The sequence below is a fragment of the Neolamprologus brichardi genome, chromosome 7 (genome assembly GCF_056152115.1).
Source record: "Neolamprologus brichardi isolate AB-2024 chromosome 7, ASM5615211v1, whole genome shotgun sequence".
NCBI classification, from domain to species: Eukaryota; Metazoa; Chordata; class Actinopteri; order Cichliformes; family Cichlidae; genus Neolamprologus; species Neolamprologus brichardi.
Window position 1 is genome coordinate 50502357 of NC_142110.1, and position 16346 is coordinate 50518702.

Consider the following 16346-nt stretch of genomic DNA (forward strand, 5'->3'; position numbering starts at 1 on the left):
CAACATAACAACCCCCTGCAATGAAGCATAATTATGATTTAATATGACTGCAGTATGTCTTGCGTGCTTGTTTATGTAGTCCAGAGTCTGTGTTGTGGAGGATGAAATAATAGTTTCATATGAAAGGTTACAGAGATACAGTTATCTGCAGGAATTTGCACATCAGCAGCGATCGTGAACACTTATTAGCCTGCAGAGTAAAGGCATGTTCCATTTATTAGAGAGCACCACATAGTGTCAGTTTCATTCGAACAGACAATTTAGAAAAAAATGGCTGAAGCAAATGCAAATGCACAGTGCACGTAGGAGGCACATTTACTGACAGGTGACAAATAAACATGAGAACAAGCTTCTCTGACTTTGTCCTTACTCTCTTCAGACTACATTTAGAGTTCATACACATACAGATACACATTAAAACCCCAAAGTGAAAGGCTAGCAAGTTTGGAAACTGTCTCATACAGTGGAGCACTTTTAGTTAAGCCAAGCTTCCACACACAGGCTCAGCTGTTCAGCCTCTGTAGCTCAGAGGCTGCTCGGCTCCAAATATACAGATCAAAACAGCCTTCAGCACAAGTTCTCCTTGTCCTCCTCCAAACCAGGAGAATCCAGAACCTCATTTTATACATACTGTATATATATATATAAATATATATATATTTATACATGCTTTTCTTGCATTGCTAATGTTTCTGAGTAACAATATTCGGTGTTAGTTCATTTCTGTGGATTGCTGAATAAGTGATAACTGTTGATTTTACTGGTGCCTGTACAATAAACACTCTGATCTTGTGACGTGACACTAAAGCAAAACCAGCCTTAAACAAATAGGAGCAATACAAAAATGACACAAAGCTACTAAAACAGCAGCTGGCAGTACTCCTGAGGATTTCTATACATCTAATGGTTTGTTCACATGACAGGAGTTTATGGAGTGCCGTATCTTCGTGCAGTCCTTTTTCTTCCATGTCTTAGTGTCCATATGTCGCCCACGAAGGGCACTATCTGGTCAGCCAGATCAACTGTTATCATGGCCTGCCAAATGGTGTCACAGCCTTTTCCAGGATAGCAACAGTTTATTTAGTGCGGTGCAGCCCAGCAGCACTTAGTCAGAGGGTAGATGAGCCTGTTCCTCCACAGCAGTGGAAAAAACACCCGTGCCAGCACACCAGCAGCTAAACACAGCTCTCCGACTGATATTTATTATAAATCTTGGACGGCATCTTCTTTGCTCTCACACTTCTTTGAAGAGTGTTAAAAGGAACTGTATAAACTCCCATAAAGTGCACCAACAGATGCACTTTATCCATAAATGCCTCGGTGCCGTTCACAAACCTCCGAATGCTTAAGCGAAGGTGACAGCTATCATCTTTTATGTATAAAAGATTCCCAGACACGTTCCTCAGCTAGGTTCTCATACAGAATTTGTGAGGGCTTGCTCTGCTGAGTCGGGCTTTAAAGTTGAGCCTGTTGCATTGCTGTCCATCATCATGCCAAGCTTCTCCGTCCCATTCCTTGGTTCCTCCCTTTGTCTGTCCCTTTGCAATCTCCTCCTACGACTGAGAAAGAAACAATCATGGCCAACAATCAAGAGCCAAGAGCTAATCATCAGTATGCAGCAGGCATCCACTCTGATCCTTTACATGCATTCCATAAAATGGTGAAATTTCATTTAGCCCCTCACATGTACACAGACTTACCGTGAACAGATGCAGATGAAAACAACAAGAAGAATTAATAGCACAAGCCCTGCGATGGCACAGGTAATTATGATTCCTTGTTTGCCTTGTGTCTGCACCTCCAGGTTTAGGTACTCACACCTGGAACCAATGTAATCGATCTGACACCTGCGACAAAGAACATAAAATGTGTTCCTAACTTCATTTTCGTGTGCATTTTTCTTGCAAGGCATCTGTTCGTCTACTTCTTTAACATGCTCGGAAGGAACCCTGGAAACATTGTCGTGCAGGAACATAAATGACAGGGCTTTCTTTTGCACCCTGTTGTTTGTTTAAATAAACATCCTTGTTGGCAGTCTCTTGTCACTGTCTCTGCTCCACAGCTAAATAATTTTGCAGAATGAGTTTTGTTTAAATTACATTTTGCACAACTTGGAAACAGAGTTTGGAAATCTGCGCCTCACCTGCAGGACGGTGCATCCTGGTCCTTTATGTAACGACACTCCCCATGGATGCAGTAATGCTCAAGTTCCTCTGGGCATTTTGAGAAGTGCCCATTCGACTGTCCAGTATCTATTGTGTTTTCTGGAGGAGTAAAATGTGTAGAAAGGGGAGGAGTCTAATCATTGCTAGCAAGCACGTATAGAAGCTCATAAATACAGAAATTAAACAGTTAAATTTGTCAGTTGTTCTATATAAAGCATAGTTTTAATCAGTTTTGTTAAATAGTCTACTCTATGATAATGCCTGTTACCATCAACAATGACCCTGTCACTATTACTAGGCATAAAATAGTCCCTTATGAAAGCCCTCGCAAAACTACAACTTGGGCTGGTAGCTGGAGTTTGTTCCCTTAAACCTGAGATAGATGAACTGTGTTCCCTTGTTACTTGTCTTTTTAAAGCTACTCAAATGCTTATATGTAGCTCCAACTGTACTTATGGGGAAAATGTGTATGTTGCATATCGAAGCTATTTTCTTGATCTTATGCCAAATCAAAAATATACTTTGTGTAGAAAAAACAAAAGGCCTTTTTTGTTTATGGTTTGAAAAAGTGAAGCACAACATTTTTTATTAATATTACTATTTATCAAATTCTAATGTTGCTGTCATTGATTGTATACAAAACAGATAGATATATATGTCGAGCATATAGACACTGAGTGAAGTCAGTGTGTTAGTGCCTTAACCCTGCGTTCTTTCTAATGGTCAACAGGGGGAGACTATTGCGACTGCCAAAAGAAATCAGATTTTAGAAGTCTTTGAGTAAATTATCCTACGTTTGATTTTGGAAAACATTTTCTTAAAGGACTCAATGTTTTAAAGCCTTCTTCAATACAGCATAATGCTTATTTTGTAAATTATGGTTCCAATAAAATGGTTACCGCTGAGAAGTCCTAGCGCCATGTGCTGTTCTTGATTTCAGGTATCGGTTGCACTAAAACAACTTCTAAGAATAAGCTGTATCATTACCTAATGAGCTCATTTCTCAAAAGATAGCAAGACCAAGTTCAAGTTAGAGCCCCCGCTGCTTTTCAGATTTCTGTCTTTCATATTGCCTGCAGTGTATGGCTAACACAAAAATACTTTATGTGCCTAGTATATAGGCCTAATGGAGATTTATCAGTCACCTTGTCTAAATGAACAAATGTACCAAAAGCAAATGAGCTCATTTCTCCAAACGTCTTGTTAGATTTGTATTGTTTATTGTCATTTATGCTTAGAGGTATTTAACCATATATGCTTAGAGGTGTATAGTCGATTGTGTAGTGATGGGATGTGTGATCCTTAATAGTCTGCAAAGGCTTGGTGTGCATTCTAGAGTGTTCTGGCATTCACACCCACATTCTGGGAGCATGGGAGAGGGCATGCCTTCTCTTATTGTTTTATGGTAGGATAAACGTGTCTATATCTGTTTTAGGCTAAGTGCCTTTTGTTTAGATGAACTGTTGGACTTCCAAACCAGCAGGGTTAGGGAAGTTGTTTATGGGGTCACACTCTCACCCCACACACACACACACACACACACACACACACACACTTACACAACGCACAGGCAAGGTACTCTTTGTTTGTATGTAGACGTCATATGTTAATGAACCTATGTATATTCATGTAACCTCAATAAAAGAGCAGTGTTACGGGGGAGCAGATGAGAGCAACTGGGGTCAAGCGAAGGAACGGCGTTTGTCCAGTTCTCTCCCGTGCACGAGAAACATGAAGAACTTTTCCTACTCGTGTCTTGCTTTGCTGTGTAATTAAATTGTCCTTAATGTTCCAGCGAATAGGTTTATGCTACAAACCTATCAGTCTATTTCTGTAACTGTGTCATGATCTTCTTTGATGTACACCCTCACCTTCTGGCATGGCATGATGTGTGTATATATAGATTGTTTGTAACACAATCCACTGAAGAACTGTGCAATGCATGCCAGGAAAGGCCTGGTGTCATCGAGATCTCATTAGACACGTGTCTCTACAACTTGAGCTCCAGAAGAGCTGGGATGCTGTGCAACATCTCAATAATAACTGAATATGATGATTTGCAAATCTCCTTATTCCATATTTTATTCATGATAGAACATAGAAAACATATCAAATATATGAACCAAAAATCCTTTAAGAAAAAGTTTGGCTCATGTTGAATTTGATGGAAGCAACATGTCTTTAAAAAGTTGGGACTGGGCCATGTTTAACACCAGTCTGTAAACAATTGCATGACTTTTGGGAAAGGAATGTTTTCCCATTCTTATCTGATATGAAATTATAGCTGCTCAACAGTCCTGACTCGTCTTATTTTCCATTTCATGATGCATCAAATGTATTCAACTGGTAAAAGATCTGGACTGCAAGCCAGTTTAGCCCCTGAGCTCTTCTACCATGATACTTATTGGCCTTGGGGTTAGGGTTAGGCTTTGCTTTGGAGACTTTTGAGCTGAATGCTAATCATAACCAGATTGTCTTTGTCCTCCTTAATCCGGAGCACACCGTGATCCTGTTTTACAAAAAGAATTTCAAATTTTAGTTTGTCCGATGACAAAACAGTTTTCCACTTGCCCTCATTTTAAATAAACTTTGGCTGAGGCTGCATTTCCGGATCATGTTCATGGCTTTTTCTTTGCACGACAGAGCATTTGTAGTTGGCACGGTGAACTGTGTTCGCAAACACTGATGTCTTGAAGTGCTCCTGAGTCCGTGCCAAAACGTTCCTGCCAGAATCATACCTGCTGTTAATGCAATACCGATTTTTAGCCTTGTCTCTTACCCACAGAGAATTCTCCAGATTCTCTGATTATTTTGATGATATGATAGTATTATTACCGTAGATGATGAGATATTAAAAGCGCTTTGAGAAATATCATTCTAAAATTGTTCCACATTTATTTTGCAGATTGGTGAACTTCTGCCCAACTTTACTTCAGAGAAACTCTGCTTCTCTCATAGGCTCTTTTTTAATACGTTATTGTGTTAGTGACCTATTGCCAGTTAACCCAATTAGTTAAAAAATGTTCCTCCAGCTGTTTTTTTTACCACTTACTTTTCCGGTCTTGTGTTGCCCTCATGACAACTTTTTTAAAACATGTTGTTGCCATTAAATTCAAAATGAGCTCATATTTTTTCACGTAGTAGTAAAATATTCCAGTTAAAAGACCTGACCTACTTTCGAAATCATCCTGGTTTTGTTCACATTTTTGAAGCATCCCAGCTGTTTTGGAAATCAAGTCGTTTCATTAAAATTCTTTACAAAATGAAATGGGATTCTGTTTTCATCCCTTTTCTCTATCACAGACACACATGATAAAACACACCCTGACAGCTGCTGGTGAGCCATGGAGATGAACCTCTGACCACCGGTTTCACATAACACTTCTTCTGAATACCGCTATCTTTACAAGCGGCTCTCATGACATTATCTTTGAATATTGAGCTTGTAAAACAATAGTGCTGTGACATCAATGAGAGCGCTTCACTTGTTAGATGAAACACGAGACCCAGTTTGCTGTCATGACCTCAGTGCTGAAAGGAAAAATCTCATGTTACGAAGTTTAAAGAGATAGTCTGGGAAGTAGCTTTATTTGCTGTCTTGCCAAGAATTAGGCGAGATGGGGCAACCGATACCCCTGTCACTTCGTGAGCTATAAAGCTAACACTAGCTGCTGGTTTGCTTAGCAGAAACAGTGGAAAAGAGGACATAGCTAACCCGAACAAGTCTTTAGACCCTATAAAGCTCACAAATTAAAATACTACGTCTTTAAAAAAAAAAAAAAAATCACAAATCAAAGTGAAAAGCGGTGCTAAATGGTGTGTTTCAACCTGTTTCTGCGCTTTCTGCACACCTTAGCTAAATAACGATGATTGTTTTATAGATATACAAACATAAAGTCAGTGTTTTCGTTTCAAATCTTAAATAGAATCTATTAATTTCAATTCTTTTCAAACTATTAATTTGGACTGATTAGAGCTTTTCTATTATATAGTCAGATATTATTTTAATTTTATTTTGTGTCTTTGTTTTGTATTCATTTTAGTTTCTAGAGTGAAAGTGTAAGTTTTATTCTTTTTTAATCATATTGTATAGAGAGCATAATTCAGATGCGAGAATAAGGAAATCAGTAAAGGTATTACAATAACAACTCTGAACTTTCTGGAAGAAGTTCACATACAGTCTTCTAGATATCCACAGTCTCAGTAAGCATGTCCATCAATGTCTAATCAGCAAAGTCGTAATAAAAATTTTCACCAACAGATACTAAAACTAAGCATAATTAATATTTTTATTTTATTTTAGTTAGCTTCCTAAGTTCAAAAACTTATCTAAATTAATCTTCATTTTTCCAAAAGAACACACACACACACACACACACACACACACACACATATACATATATATATATATACATATATATATATGTATATATTTTAGGTACCAAAAATGCTTTTTTCCCATGCAGTACTATGCAGTATATTATTTAACATAAAGTTGTCACTACACCAGGAACAGTAGGAGACTACCTTTGTTGTTGAGTAGTTACAGTAGTTAGTAGTACAAGATAAGAAAATATTGGTGGTTTGAATTTGTGCTATTGTACTTAATCCCATATAAAATACAACACCCATGTTATGGGTCTTATCTAGTGGTTTATTTCCCCCAAAATCCATCTAACAATGATGAGATTGCAGTTAAAATTTGTTTAATTACAGAAATTACCCAGCAGAGGTTGTTGACAATACCTCTGTACTAAGGGTTGATACATTTTATATTGTGTATTGTATATTGTGACTCCTCAACAATATACTTATGTGTGTCTCATACCAACATCTGTCTTACTACTTCTACTACTGAAAAAGTCAAACCAAAGAAGCAGTTACCGTCACAGAAACGCCACCTACACCACCTTTCCATATCTACCTGTGCAATTGTCTCTGTTGCCATGGAGATGACAGTCGGACACAGTTCCGGTGGGAGGCACGTCTGTGGCATTCCACTCTGCCAGGCAGTATTTGCATAAGGTCAGAGCTGCAGCCAGGAGCACAAACAAAAAGCCAATCACACACAACCAACGTACGTACACCTGCACATTTTAACCAGTGTTTAGCCGCATTGTACTTACAGGATCTGGATAAGAGATGACAGGACTTTTACTACTCTATAAACATCCTTTATTACTTTTCCTGGTGACTGTATTGGCAAATAATTGTTTTTTTAATATATAAACCTATAGAAAGGACAATGTCACAAACAGTTTCCAAAACTTATATTAAGGGAAGCCTGATTTGATGATGATTAATGATCACAGAAGATGCACATTCCTTGTGCATGAGCTCTTCATTTAATCATTAACCACAAGTGAAGCTTGTTGTACAAGTACAATTATTCCACAAATTGCTTAGCAGGGCATTGCCCGTAAACTTGTTTTGGCTCCATTATTTTGATAACACATGGTTTTAATACCAGTCAAAACAACATAGAGCTATTCAAATGACACTTTAAAAACTAGATATGAGAAGAAAACTGGAACAGTACAGGACATGCATTTAAAACAAGAACTATTTACATATCATTTTAATATTATCCTTTTGGGTTTTTAGCCTTCTGCTTATGGACAATGAGAAAGAAAGGTGAACAAGAGAAAAGATCTTACCGATTACTATTCCTACATAGAGTCTGTACACTTTGGCCATCTCCTCACTTGATAAAAGTTTTCATCCAGTATATTAAAGTTCAGTGTCATTAACAAACAAAAGTCAAACTGGTTCAGTCCTTTTTCAGGGGTCAGCGACCTTTGAAAAAGGTGTGGAAAGGCTGTGGAAGTTCCCCAGTGGCGTGTCGTATTGTGGTTCTTCATTGATGGTGGCTAATTTCATAATTTCTATAACCAAAGCACGTCCAGTCCAAAGCTCGCTGACTCTTCTGTGACTGGCCTGAGCTGCTGGGTGTGAGAACAGAAAAAGGAGGCGGCACTGAAACTGAACTCCAATCCCCGCCCATACCTTTAAAGCTTTAAAGGAGAAGACAACTCCATTCAAGCTATTCTGTTTATTTTCTCTTTAGAGAACAAGTTTGCCTTTATACCTGAGGTTTGCTTTCTTAAGAATGAAATGACAGGTGGAGCATTCATTGACAATACGTGGCACCGGTTTAGCTGAAAAGGACTTTAGATTCTATTTTTAATTTTCCATTCCACTGTCCTTCCCTCATTCCCTGGAACAGAAAGCAGATAAATGTAGGTGGATGGGTAGGAGATAAAATCTGATAAAATAGATGGCTGGAACAGCTGTATTCCTTGCAGGTCTGCACTGATTCCTGGAGAGTTTAAGGAAAGTGAAATAAAGTTTAATGTGGAAGTTTAAATGGTTGTAGCAACCTTCTTTTACTTGCACTTTAAACTTCAGTTACATCATTTCATTTATTCATTTTACTACTTTTAGGTGAAAACTTTAGAAGAAAAAATAGAGTAAAGAGTTTAAAAAGAAAATAGGAGTGGTGGAGAACCACTCAGTGCGTCATGGGAAGTCCCTGGGCTTATTGAATAGCATAGCTTTAAGGTCACATGATCCAAGCCTAACTGTCAGCTTTATGAAAAGGGAAAGTTTTATTTCTAATTTTAAAAAGTGGAAAGGGTGTCTCAAAGCACAGCTGTTCACAGGAGAGAGGCCCAGTAGCTGAAGGCTCTGCCTTCCATTCTTCTTTTGTAAACTCTAAACCTGACCAGAAGATGGTGTAATTTCACACTTTTCCACACATTAATAAGTGGAGTAAAGGTGGAGTTTTTAAAGACATAGCAACAGGTCTTTGAGAGCCAGAATTCTTGCTGATTGCCAGGTGTTCAAATACTTATGTGCAGCAGTGCTATACAAATAATGTCATAAAAATTATACAATGTGATTTCTTGAATTGTTGTTTAAATGCTGTGTGACACAGTGGGAATGCACCTACAGTGTGAATTTCAGACCCCTCCATGACTTCATGATCGCAGGGTGTTCAAATACTTATGTTGCTCACTGTATATGTTTGAGTCTATATGCATAACTATGACCCTGTATGGATGAAAGAAAATCCGAAATCAATTCAAACTTGTGCACCCATTTCTTGTTTTTGTTAAAGTCATTAAAGATGTGTAATGCTGCACAATCATTCCACATTGGGAAAAAAAAAAAGAATAGTTCAAAGAAATCATTAAAATCTCAAAGTTATCATGATGCTCATGCCATACTTTAACTCCTTTTATCACATACAGGTTAGAATCACCAATTAACCTAACAGGCATGTCTTTGGACATGAGAGGAAGGCGGAGTAGTGTATCCATGCAGGCACAAGGAGAGGATGCTAACTCCATACAGAAAAGCTCCAGCTAAGATTCAAACTAGGAGCCTTCATCCTGTGAAGGCATAGCACTTCACCACCTTGCCACCTTTAAATCAGTTTAAACTGGATGTTTAAGCTGGAGACATGAACTTGCAGTCAGTAGCTACAGTGGCTTGCAAAAGTATTTTCCCCCCCTTGAACTTTTCCACATTTTGTCACATTACAGCCACAAACATGAATCAATTTTATTGGAATTCCACGTGAAAGACCAATACAAAGTGGTGTACACGTGAGAAGTGGAACGAAAATCATACATGATTCCAAACATTTTTTAAAAATAAATAACTGAAAAGTGGGGTAATTATTCAGCCCCCTGAGTCAATACTTTGTAGAACCACCTTTTGCTGCAATTACAGCTGCCAGTCTTTTAGGGTATGTCTCTACCAGCTTTGCACATCTAGAGACTGAAATTCTTGCCCATAAAACAATTACCAGCACTTCTAAAGCTCAGAGCTTAACACCCATTTTATTTTTATTTTATTTTTTTAATATAAACATATATCTACACACTGACTGTAAATACATGCTTACATATGACAATACTGTCTTAAATCCCTCTTCTCTGACACTCTGAAATCCAGACTTCTGCCTAAATAAACTGCAAAGATACACGAGAAATGAGAACTAGGAGTTTATTTAAAGCATCTGCAGATACCACTAAAGCCTTGTTTGCAGAGCAAAGGTTGCTAACAAAGGAGGCATCATGACAGGAGAGCTATTGAGACTCGCCCATGCAGCGACAGGAAAAGGAAGTGATAAGGCAGAGCTGTCTCATGACTGGCTAGACTTGTTTTAGGGAGATTAAACAGTTTCTTGAACAATGTAGACATATAAAAAAATAGAAGTTCTGTTTTAAAATAAAATATACAAATGAACTGACTAAACAGACAACGACTTATGTAAACTGTCGCGCACAAATACAATGAACAACATGGTTTTTATATAGTTTGTAAAGCACCTTCTGCACAGAGTGCATTTATTTTATTTTATCTAAGCATTCTCTTCAGCTGGAACATCCAAAAAGTTTTAAAAGGCTCAAAGGATAAATGAAAGTGGCATTTTGTCTTTGCAGTTTTGAACAGGAAGACCCAGTTTCCTCTCTCTGGCTGTGTTCCTGACTTAGACTGAACATCAGGAAGCGCAGACGCCATGAGATTCCAAGGCATAATTTAGAGCTCAGCAACAAACATCCGCTTTGAAAACTTTACAGATAATCACTGTAAGACTGTTTGGTGCAGAAATGGCGTTTTCACAGCACTTTGTAAAAGCAATTTAAAAGAAAAAACTGAAAAGACTGTATGTTCACGGGATGTGCTTTAATGTGTTTCACCAAAAAATTGATGATTTACAAAACTTTTTTTAGAAAAACATGAAATCAAAATCTATTACACTATTAAAAAAACAAAGCAAAATTAATATCTTCTTTGAGTGGGATGCCACTTGTATCCGCTTTGTCTTCCACTGCAAAAGGTGCAAAACGTTTTATTCCACATTTGAAATCCAGACGTAATAACAGGCGTTACAAAGAAACAAAGCTGCACATTTTATGGACCCTGACCTTCACACTATGGCACAAGAGCGTGGTTCTCTGAAAGGGTTGCTGCCTGTGGGGACTCCAACCAGCAAGGCGTCTTTTCCTGCATTCTGCAGACAATACTGCTGGAGCTCTGCAGCTGCCTGGGACACCTGGAAGCAGAAACAGAAAAATACACTCAGATGGTACAACTTTGTAACTCACATATACTTTAAAAGGATTTAAAAAAAAAAATCCGCACACACACAAATCAAGTGCAGGCTTTTTGTTTTCTAGGTTGTGCAAAACCAAAAACTTATATGTGTAACTGACACCCAGAGTTTATTAGCATTTACAAGAGCAGATTTGACAAATTAATAAATTCCTTCATTTAAAAAAACGAAAACATTCATAAGATAATATAATGCTTATAATACAGAATACCGTGATAGTAATAAAATACATAATACAAAATTAGTTAAATACATTTATAGATTATTAGGGTTGTAGTTGAGGTGGCACTAACTATTTTATATTGAATATACTGATTACCCAGTTTATTTTTTAAAAGTAATACTTAGTAAATAACCCAAATCTTAAAATTATTCACAATAAATTGGAACTTAGTAGTAAAAAAGCTTATCCAGCTTATATTTATAAGCAGAAATCTTGAACTTTTTGGAGTTTTTGCATTAAAAATTATTTTTTGACTTAATGATTAATTAATGGTGTGTGTTATATTAATCTAAAGCATGTATGTATTCATTAAACTATACAGAGTGACTTTTCTATAGTGTAATACCGTACACTAAGTGTTTTAAATAAAATAGATTAAACAATCTTATTCTAAATCTTATTCTAAAATTAATCAAGTTGCACTTTCCCAACATTCATAATGTACATATTAAACAAAATAGTTACATCAATCAACAAAAGCTAGTTTGTAGAAAGCAAGCAGTCGTGTTCTGTAAAGATGCCAGCTTTACCTTGATTCTTTCCACACTGGCCTCAAGCTTCAGTTGTTCTACCAGCCGTCGCATGTTGGATAAATTGGAATTGGAGGTCATGTTGTTTGTAATTGTTTTGGGAGAGAAAAAGTCCTTGGGAAGGAAAAAGGGGGAAAAAGATGTCTCTTTAGTCTTTTGCTCTCAGCAGTTGCCTTTACTAATGGGCAGCAAATGCTGGACAGGAACAGAGTGGCCGGGTTTCTTTCCAAATGACCTCAGTGCACTCAGCTGAAGAAATAAGGAGTGATACAAACACACTGACCTCCCTGTGTACTACTAGAGACTTCATAGAAAAGTGTTTTAGAGCTGTATTTTAAAAGGGAATTCAAGCTCCATTCACCCAGATTAAAAGTACTAGTATATTCAAAAAAGACTGTGGTCATTTTAATAGTGTGTTTCCTTAGAAATACAACTGACCCCCCCCCCCCCAGAAGTAATAATATGGGTTTTATAAAATATAGCTTTTCTCAAATATAGCACAAATACATCTGGAATCTACCATTAAATATCTCTGATGATTTTCCCCAATGAGGCTTAGTATTAAGTAGTTTTATGTACATAAAGGTTTACATAAAATGTTATCCAGTACTGTTATACTGTTATAACAGATGATGTAATTAGTGACATTATTAATGAATTCTTTCATTTTTGTTTCGTTGTTTTCCTCTGTTATGTTTCAAATTTCTCTCCCTTCTGTTGTTTGTTGATACGGAAGCTCTTTTAATAAATTATTATTACTGTGAAAATGATTTATCCTTTTCTGTCAGCGTTGCCTGTATGCATTAGTACTGAGACTAAAATATACTCTATTTTCGTCTTTTGTTTCGAACATATAAATAAAAGTAAAATTACTGAATAGCTTTCAAAACTACACTGAAGACACTGAGGAGTGAGATGAAGTATAAACTAATAATTAATAATCAAACAAGTTTATAATAATTTACTGATAAGTAATTATACCCTATTTGATCATAATTAACCTCAACACACATACGCACATGTGATTTTGAAACTTCTTTAATGTTGTCTAGTTTATGGCTTTGCGCATGCGTACACCGATACCGGAAAGCGTCACGAGACGTCGTGCTTTACCTATTGCTGTGTAGTAGTTACGACAACTATGCTAGCTGACTGCTTCTGAATGCAGTGTACGTGCGCTCGCGCGTGTGTGTTACCCACGTGGCTAATGAATTACGGCGGTTTCTGCGTCCTCATTGGTCCGCAGGTGATTATCGGGATTGGCTGTAAGCTACTTTTGCGGAAAGGTAAACGGAACCTTCCCCGGAGAGTCCACACTTCTGAGCGTTGTGTTCAAAACTCGGCAACAAGTATGAGCTAAACGAAACTCTCAACAAAACTCAAAGCAGCCGGACTTCAACAGACATGGTGGAGGTATTTTCCGGACGCACACTCCTGAACAAGGACGGAGAGTTTGTGGATCCCGAAGAGGCTCTGCGGAACAAGGTGGTGGGGATCTACTTCTCCGCGGGATGGTGCCCGCCGTGTCGGGACTTTACCCCAATCCTGTGTGACTTCTACACGGAGCTGGTGGAGGAGAGGGATCCTCCGGCTCAGTTTGAAATAGTTTTCGTGTCTTCTGACAAGTCAACCGATGACATGGTTGAATATTACCACGACATGCATGGAGACTGGCTCGCTCTGCCTTGGACGGATGATTACAAAAAGTGAGTTTCATAATCTAATATTTCATTTGAACTCAACGTAACACAATCAGGTGTTTTATTTATCTTATACCTACACAGTGCAGTCTGTACAGTCTACTAGGCAGTGATCCAGCTTATGTAAAACGCTGATGCGCGTCACTGTCGAGGATTAGGTTTAAGCGACAGCAAGTCCAGACTGTTCTCTTCAAAGTGTCCTTTATTTGTTTATTTTGATTTCCAGATCACGTGATTTGAGTTATTGGAGGGTTGCGTGACTAAATGAAAGTCAGATCTGTACACCTGTGAGTGCAAACTTTTCTCTCAAACATTTTTTCTTAAATAAAAGCAGTTAGTTATTTATTACATAGCTACTTTAAAGTCGAGTATCAAGTTGTTCAGTTTCTAATCTTGGATGGAGTTGCAGCTATTCTGTTCATTTCTTTTTCTTCCCAAAGTTAAAACTGGACTCTTTGAATGTTCTGTTTAACCATACCAGTAGTGTGATTTTAAATATATTCAGCAAAGCAGATGAGTATTGAAATAAAAACATCAAACATAAAAACATCCATGTGCCCTTAAGTTAGCAGCATTTGAATGCTGTATCTAAGCACAGTGAAGCTGTTTTTCTTATATTTTGTTTAGGTGTGTTGATTAATTGCAGCCAGTAACATGTTTTATTTGTAAAATTTGAATTTGTGAGATATCTGTAGCCGCAGTTGCCATCAAACTGCGTTGTTATGTGCAAGAATCTCACATGTATTCATGGAAAACTATCAAGTGTATAATAGATTCTTTACAGTGGAAGAAGTGTCTTTTTCTAATAAAGGCATTTCTTTGTCTTTTTGTCCTCTCGCAGTGAGTTGAAGCATCGCTACAAGATCACAGCAGTGCCCAAACTGGTGATCGTGAAGGAGAACGGCGACGTGATCACGGACAAGGGCAGGAAACAGATCCGAGACCGGGGCCTGGCCTGCTTCAGGTCCTGGTTGGACGCTGCTGAGATCTTTCAGAACTTCAAGGGTTAGGAAACAAGGATGAGGAAAATAGAGGGCCTAACGAAGCTAATAAAATCTTCCCGCTTTCCATTTCAGTGTAGCCGTCTGAGAAGTCGCCGGATCACTGGACAGCTTATGTTTCTGTTAGATGAAGATCTGCTTATTTTTAATTCATCTTCTGCCCATTTTCCCGTCAGAGGTCGAACACCAGTAGTTAAAAATGCAATTTCAATGAAACATTATGAGAAAGAATAATCGTATTTAGATTCCACTAATTCATAAGAGCTGGTCTAATGATGGTTTTGCAGTTATTACTTGGGCATAAGGAGTCAGTCTTGATTGCACAATGTAGTGGTCATATAGTTGGAATAATGACACCGTCAGTGATTAGACTGGGTTCATCCAGTTCTTTTTGCCACTGGATGTGAAATCTGCCTGTAATGTAAAGGCTTGACTGCACAACCAAAACACGACGAGGGCAGCACTCTTATTTTTACTCCCAATACCTGAAATGGTAAGAAATGGTAGCTGATGAAACACCTCTTTATCTATGGTAAAGAAAAATTGTGAAGTAGTGGGAAAGAAACTTCTCAAATTGCAGATCTTCTATCATCCTATGCATTAACAATAAACCCTCAGGCTCGTCCAATAGAGAAATTGGCCATTTCATGTGACTAATTCAAGCCAGCTGCTGCCGTTAAAGTACATGTATATAGTTAATGCGCTCTTCAAACATTTAGCCAGACTTTGCCTCTGTTAAATATATATTTTGTTTCTATATTACTTACCTTTGTACATAAATGTAGTTCTATCTCAAGCTGCCTGTATATTTTTATATTCTGTTTTTAATGAGTTGTTAAGATGGGCTATTATTAAAAATTTAATGGAAGAAAACTGTTCTGTTTTAATTATGATTATTATTACTATTTTTTTTTCAAGGTTTGATTTTGTGTTGTAGTGCTGAAGAGCTGTTTGATGAACAAACAGAGCGATTCCCTTTTGCCTCATTAAACTGTGGAAAGCCCACAGGATGTGTTTCCATCGTGCTGGCACATCTACACGCATGGTCCTAATTACCTGTTTCCCTCGTGTGCGCTGACACAGCTGTTATCACTTTGTGCACGAAGCATCCAACAGACCTGGTGAATAATGATGCGTGTGCGCGGGCCATCTTCTCCAGGTCTTGTCTGCTTTTTAAAAAGCAGACAAGACCTGAAGCTCAATTCTGAGATGAATTGAGTCGAGCATCGAGCGTCTCTTCAAGGACCTTCGTCAAATCTCAGAGGACTGTGCAGACCAAAAGATCTGAGTTTATTGAAGCAACTCTTCAAGGTAACATAACTCAAACTGCCACGTTAGATGGATTATTTATTGTTAAAATATACTGCAGTTTGCATCATTATTCCTCTGGGAAAAAGGATGAAGACGGTGCATTTCCACGGTGTGCCATGTGGTGTAGCTGCAACACCATTTATGAGCGTAGCGTGAAGACCGGCGGTTCAGTTTTGTCTTATTAAAAGGTGTTTTCACATTTATCTGCTTATCGCGGTCAATTGATTTTTCATCCGAGTGGGAGAGGCCTGATCTGAGTAATGTTTGAGTATTTATTGATTGTGTTGAG

At 37.9% G+C, this 16346-nt stretch overlaps 3 protein-coding genes across 4 annotated transcripts; 1 reads left to right on the plus strand and 2 right to left on the minus strand.

Moving 5' to 3' along the window:
• btc (betacellulin, epidermal growth factor family member) lies at nucleotides 1-8081 on the minus strand. Of its 2 annotated transcripts, none has more exons than XM_035906874.2 (5): nucleotides 7823-8081; nucleotides 7090-7167; nucleotides 2144-2264; nucleotides 1701-1847; nucleotides 1-1559 (listed from the first exon to the last, which is right to left on the minus strand). In XM_035906874.2, the coding sequence occupies exons 1-5, from the start codon at nucleotides 7860-7862 to the stop codon at nucleotides 1415-1417; spliced, it is 531 nt and encodes a 176-aa protein (XP_035762767.1). In that variant the 5' UTR covers nucleotides 7863-8081; the 3' UTR covers nucleotides 1-1414. The 2 variants fall into 2 exon arrangements, with proteins under 2 accessions (XP_035762767.1, XP_006789165.1); XM_006789102.3 differs by having other exon boundaries at nucleotides 2-1559; nucleotides 7090-7197.
• A 2478-nt stretch (nucleotides 8082-10559) lies between these two features.
• gng10 (guanine nucleotide binding protein (G protein), gamma 10) lies at nucleotides 10560-12279 on the minus strand. The gene is made up of 3 exons (XM_006789103.3): nucleotides 12046-12279; nucleotides 11105-11232; nucleotides 10560-11007 (listed from the first exon to the last, which is right to left on the minus strand). The coding sequence occupies exons 1-2, from the start codon at nucleotides 12124-12126 to the stop codon at nucleotides 11107-11109; spliced, it is 207 nt and encodes a 68-aa protein (XP_006789166.1). The 5' UTR covers nucleotides 12127-12279; the 3' UTR covers nucleotides 10560-11007; nucleotides 11105-11106.
• A 919-nt stretch (nucleotides 12280-13198) lies between these two features.
• Nucleotides 13199-15619, plus strand: nxnl2 (nucleoredoxin like 2). The gene is made up of 2 exons (XM_006789104.3): nucleotides 13199-13751; nucleotides 14587-15619. Exons 1-2 carry the CDS (start codon nucleotides 13450-13452, stop codon nucleotides 14753-14755), a joined length of 471 nt encoding a protein of 156 aa, XP_006789167.1. The 5' UTR covers nucleotides 13199-13449; the 3' UTR covers nucleotides 14756-15619.
• The last annotated feature ends 727 nt before the right edge of the window (nucleotides 15620-16346 follow it).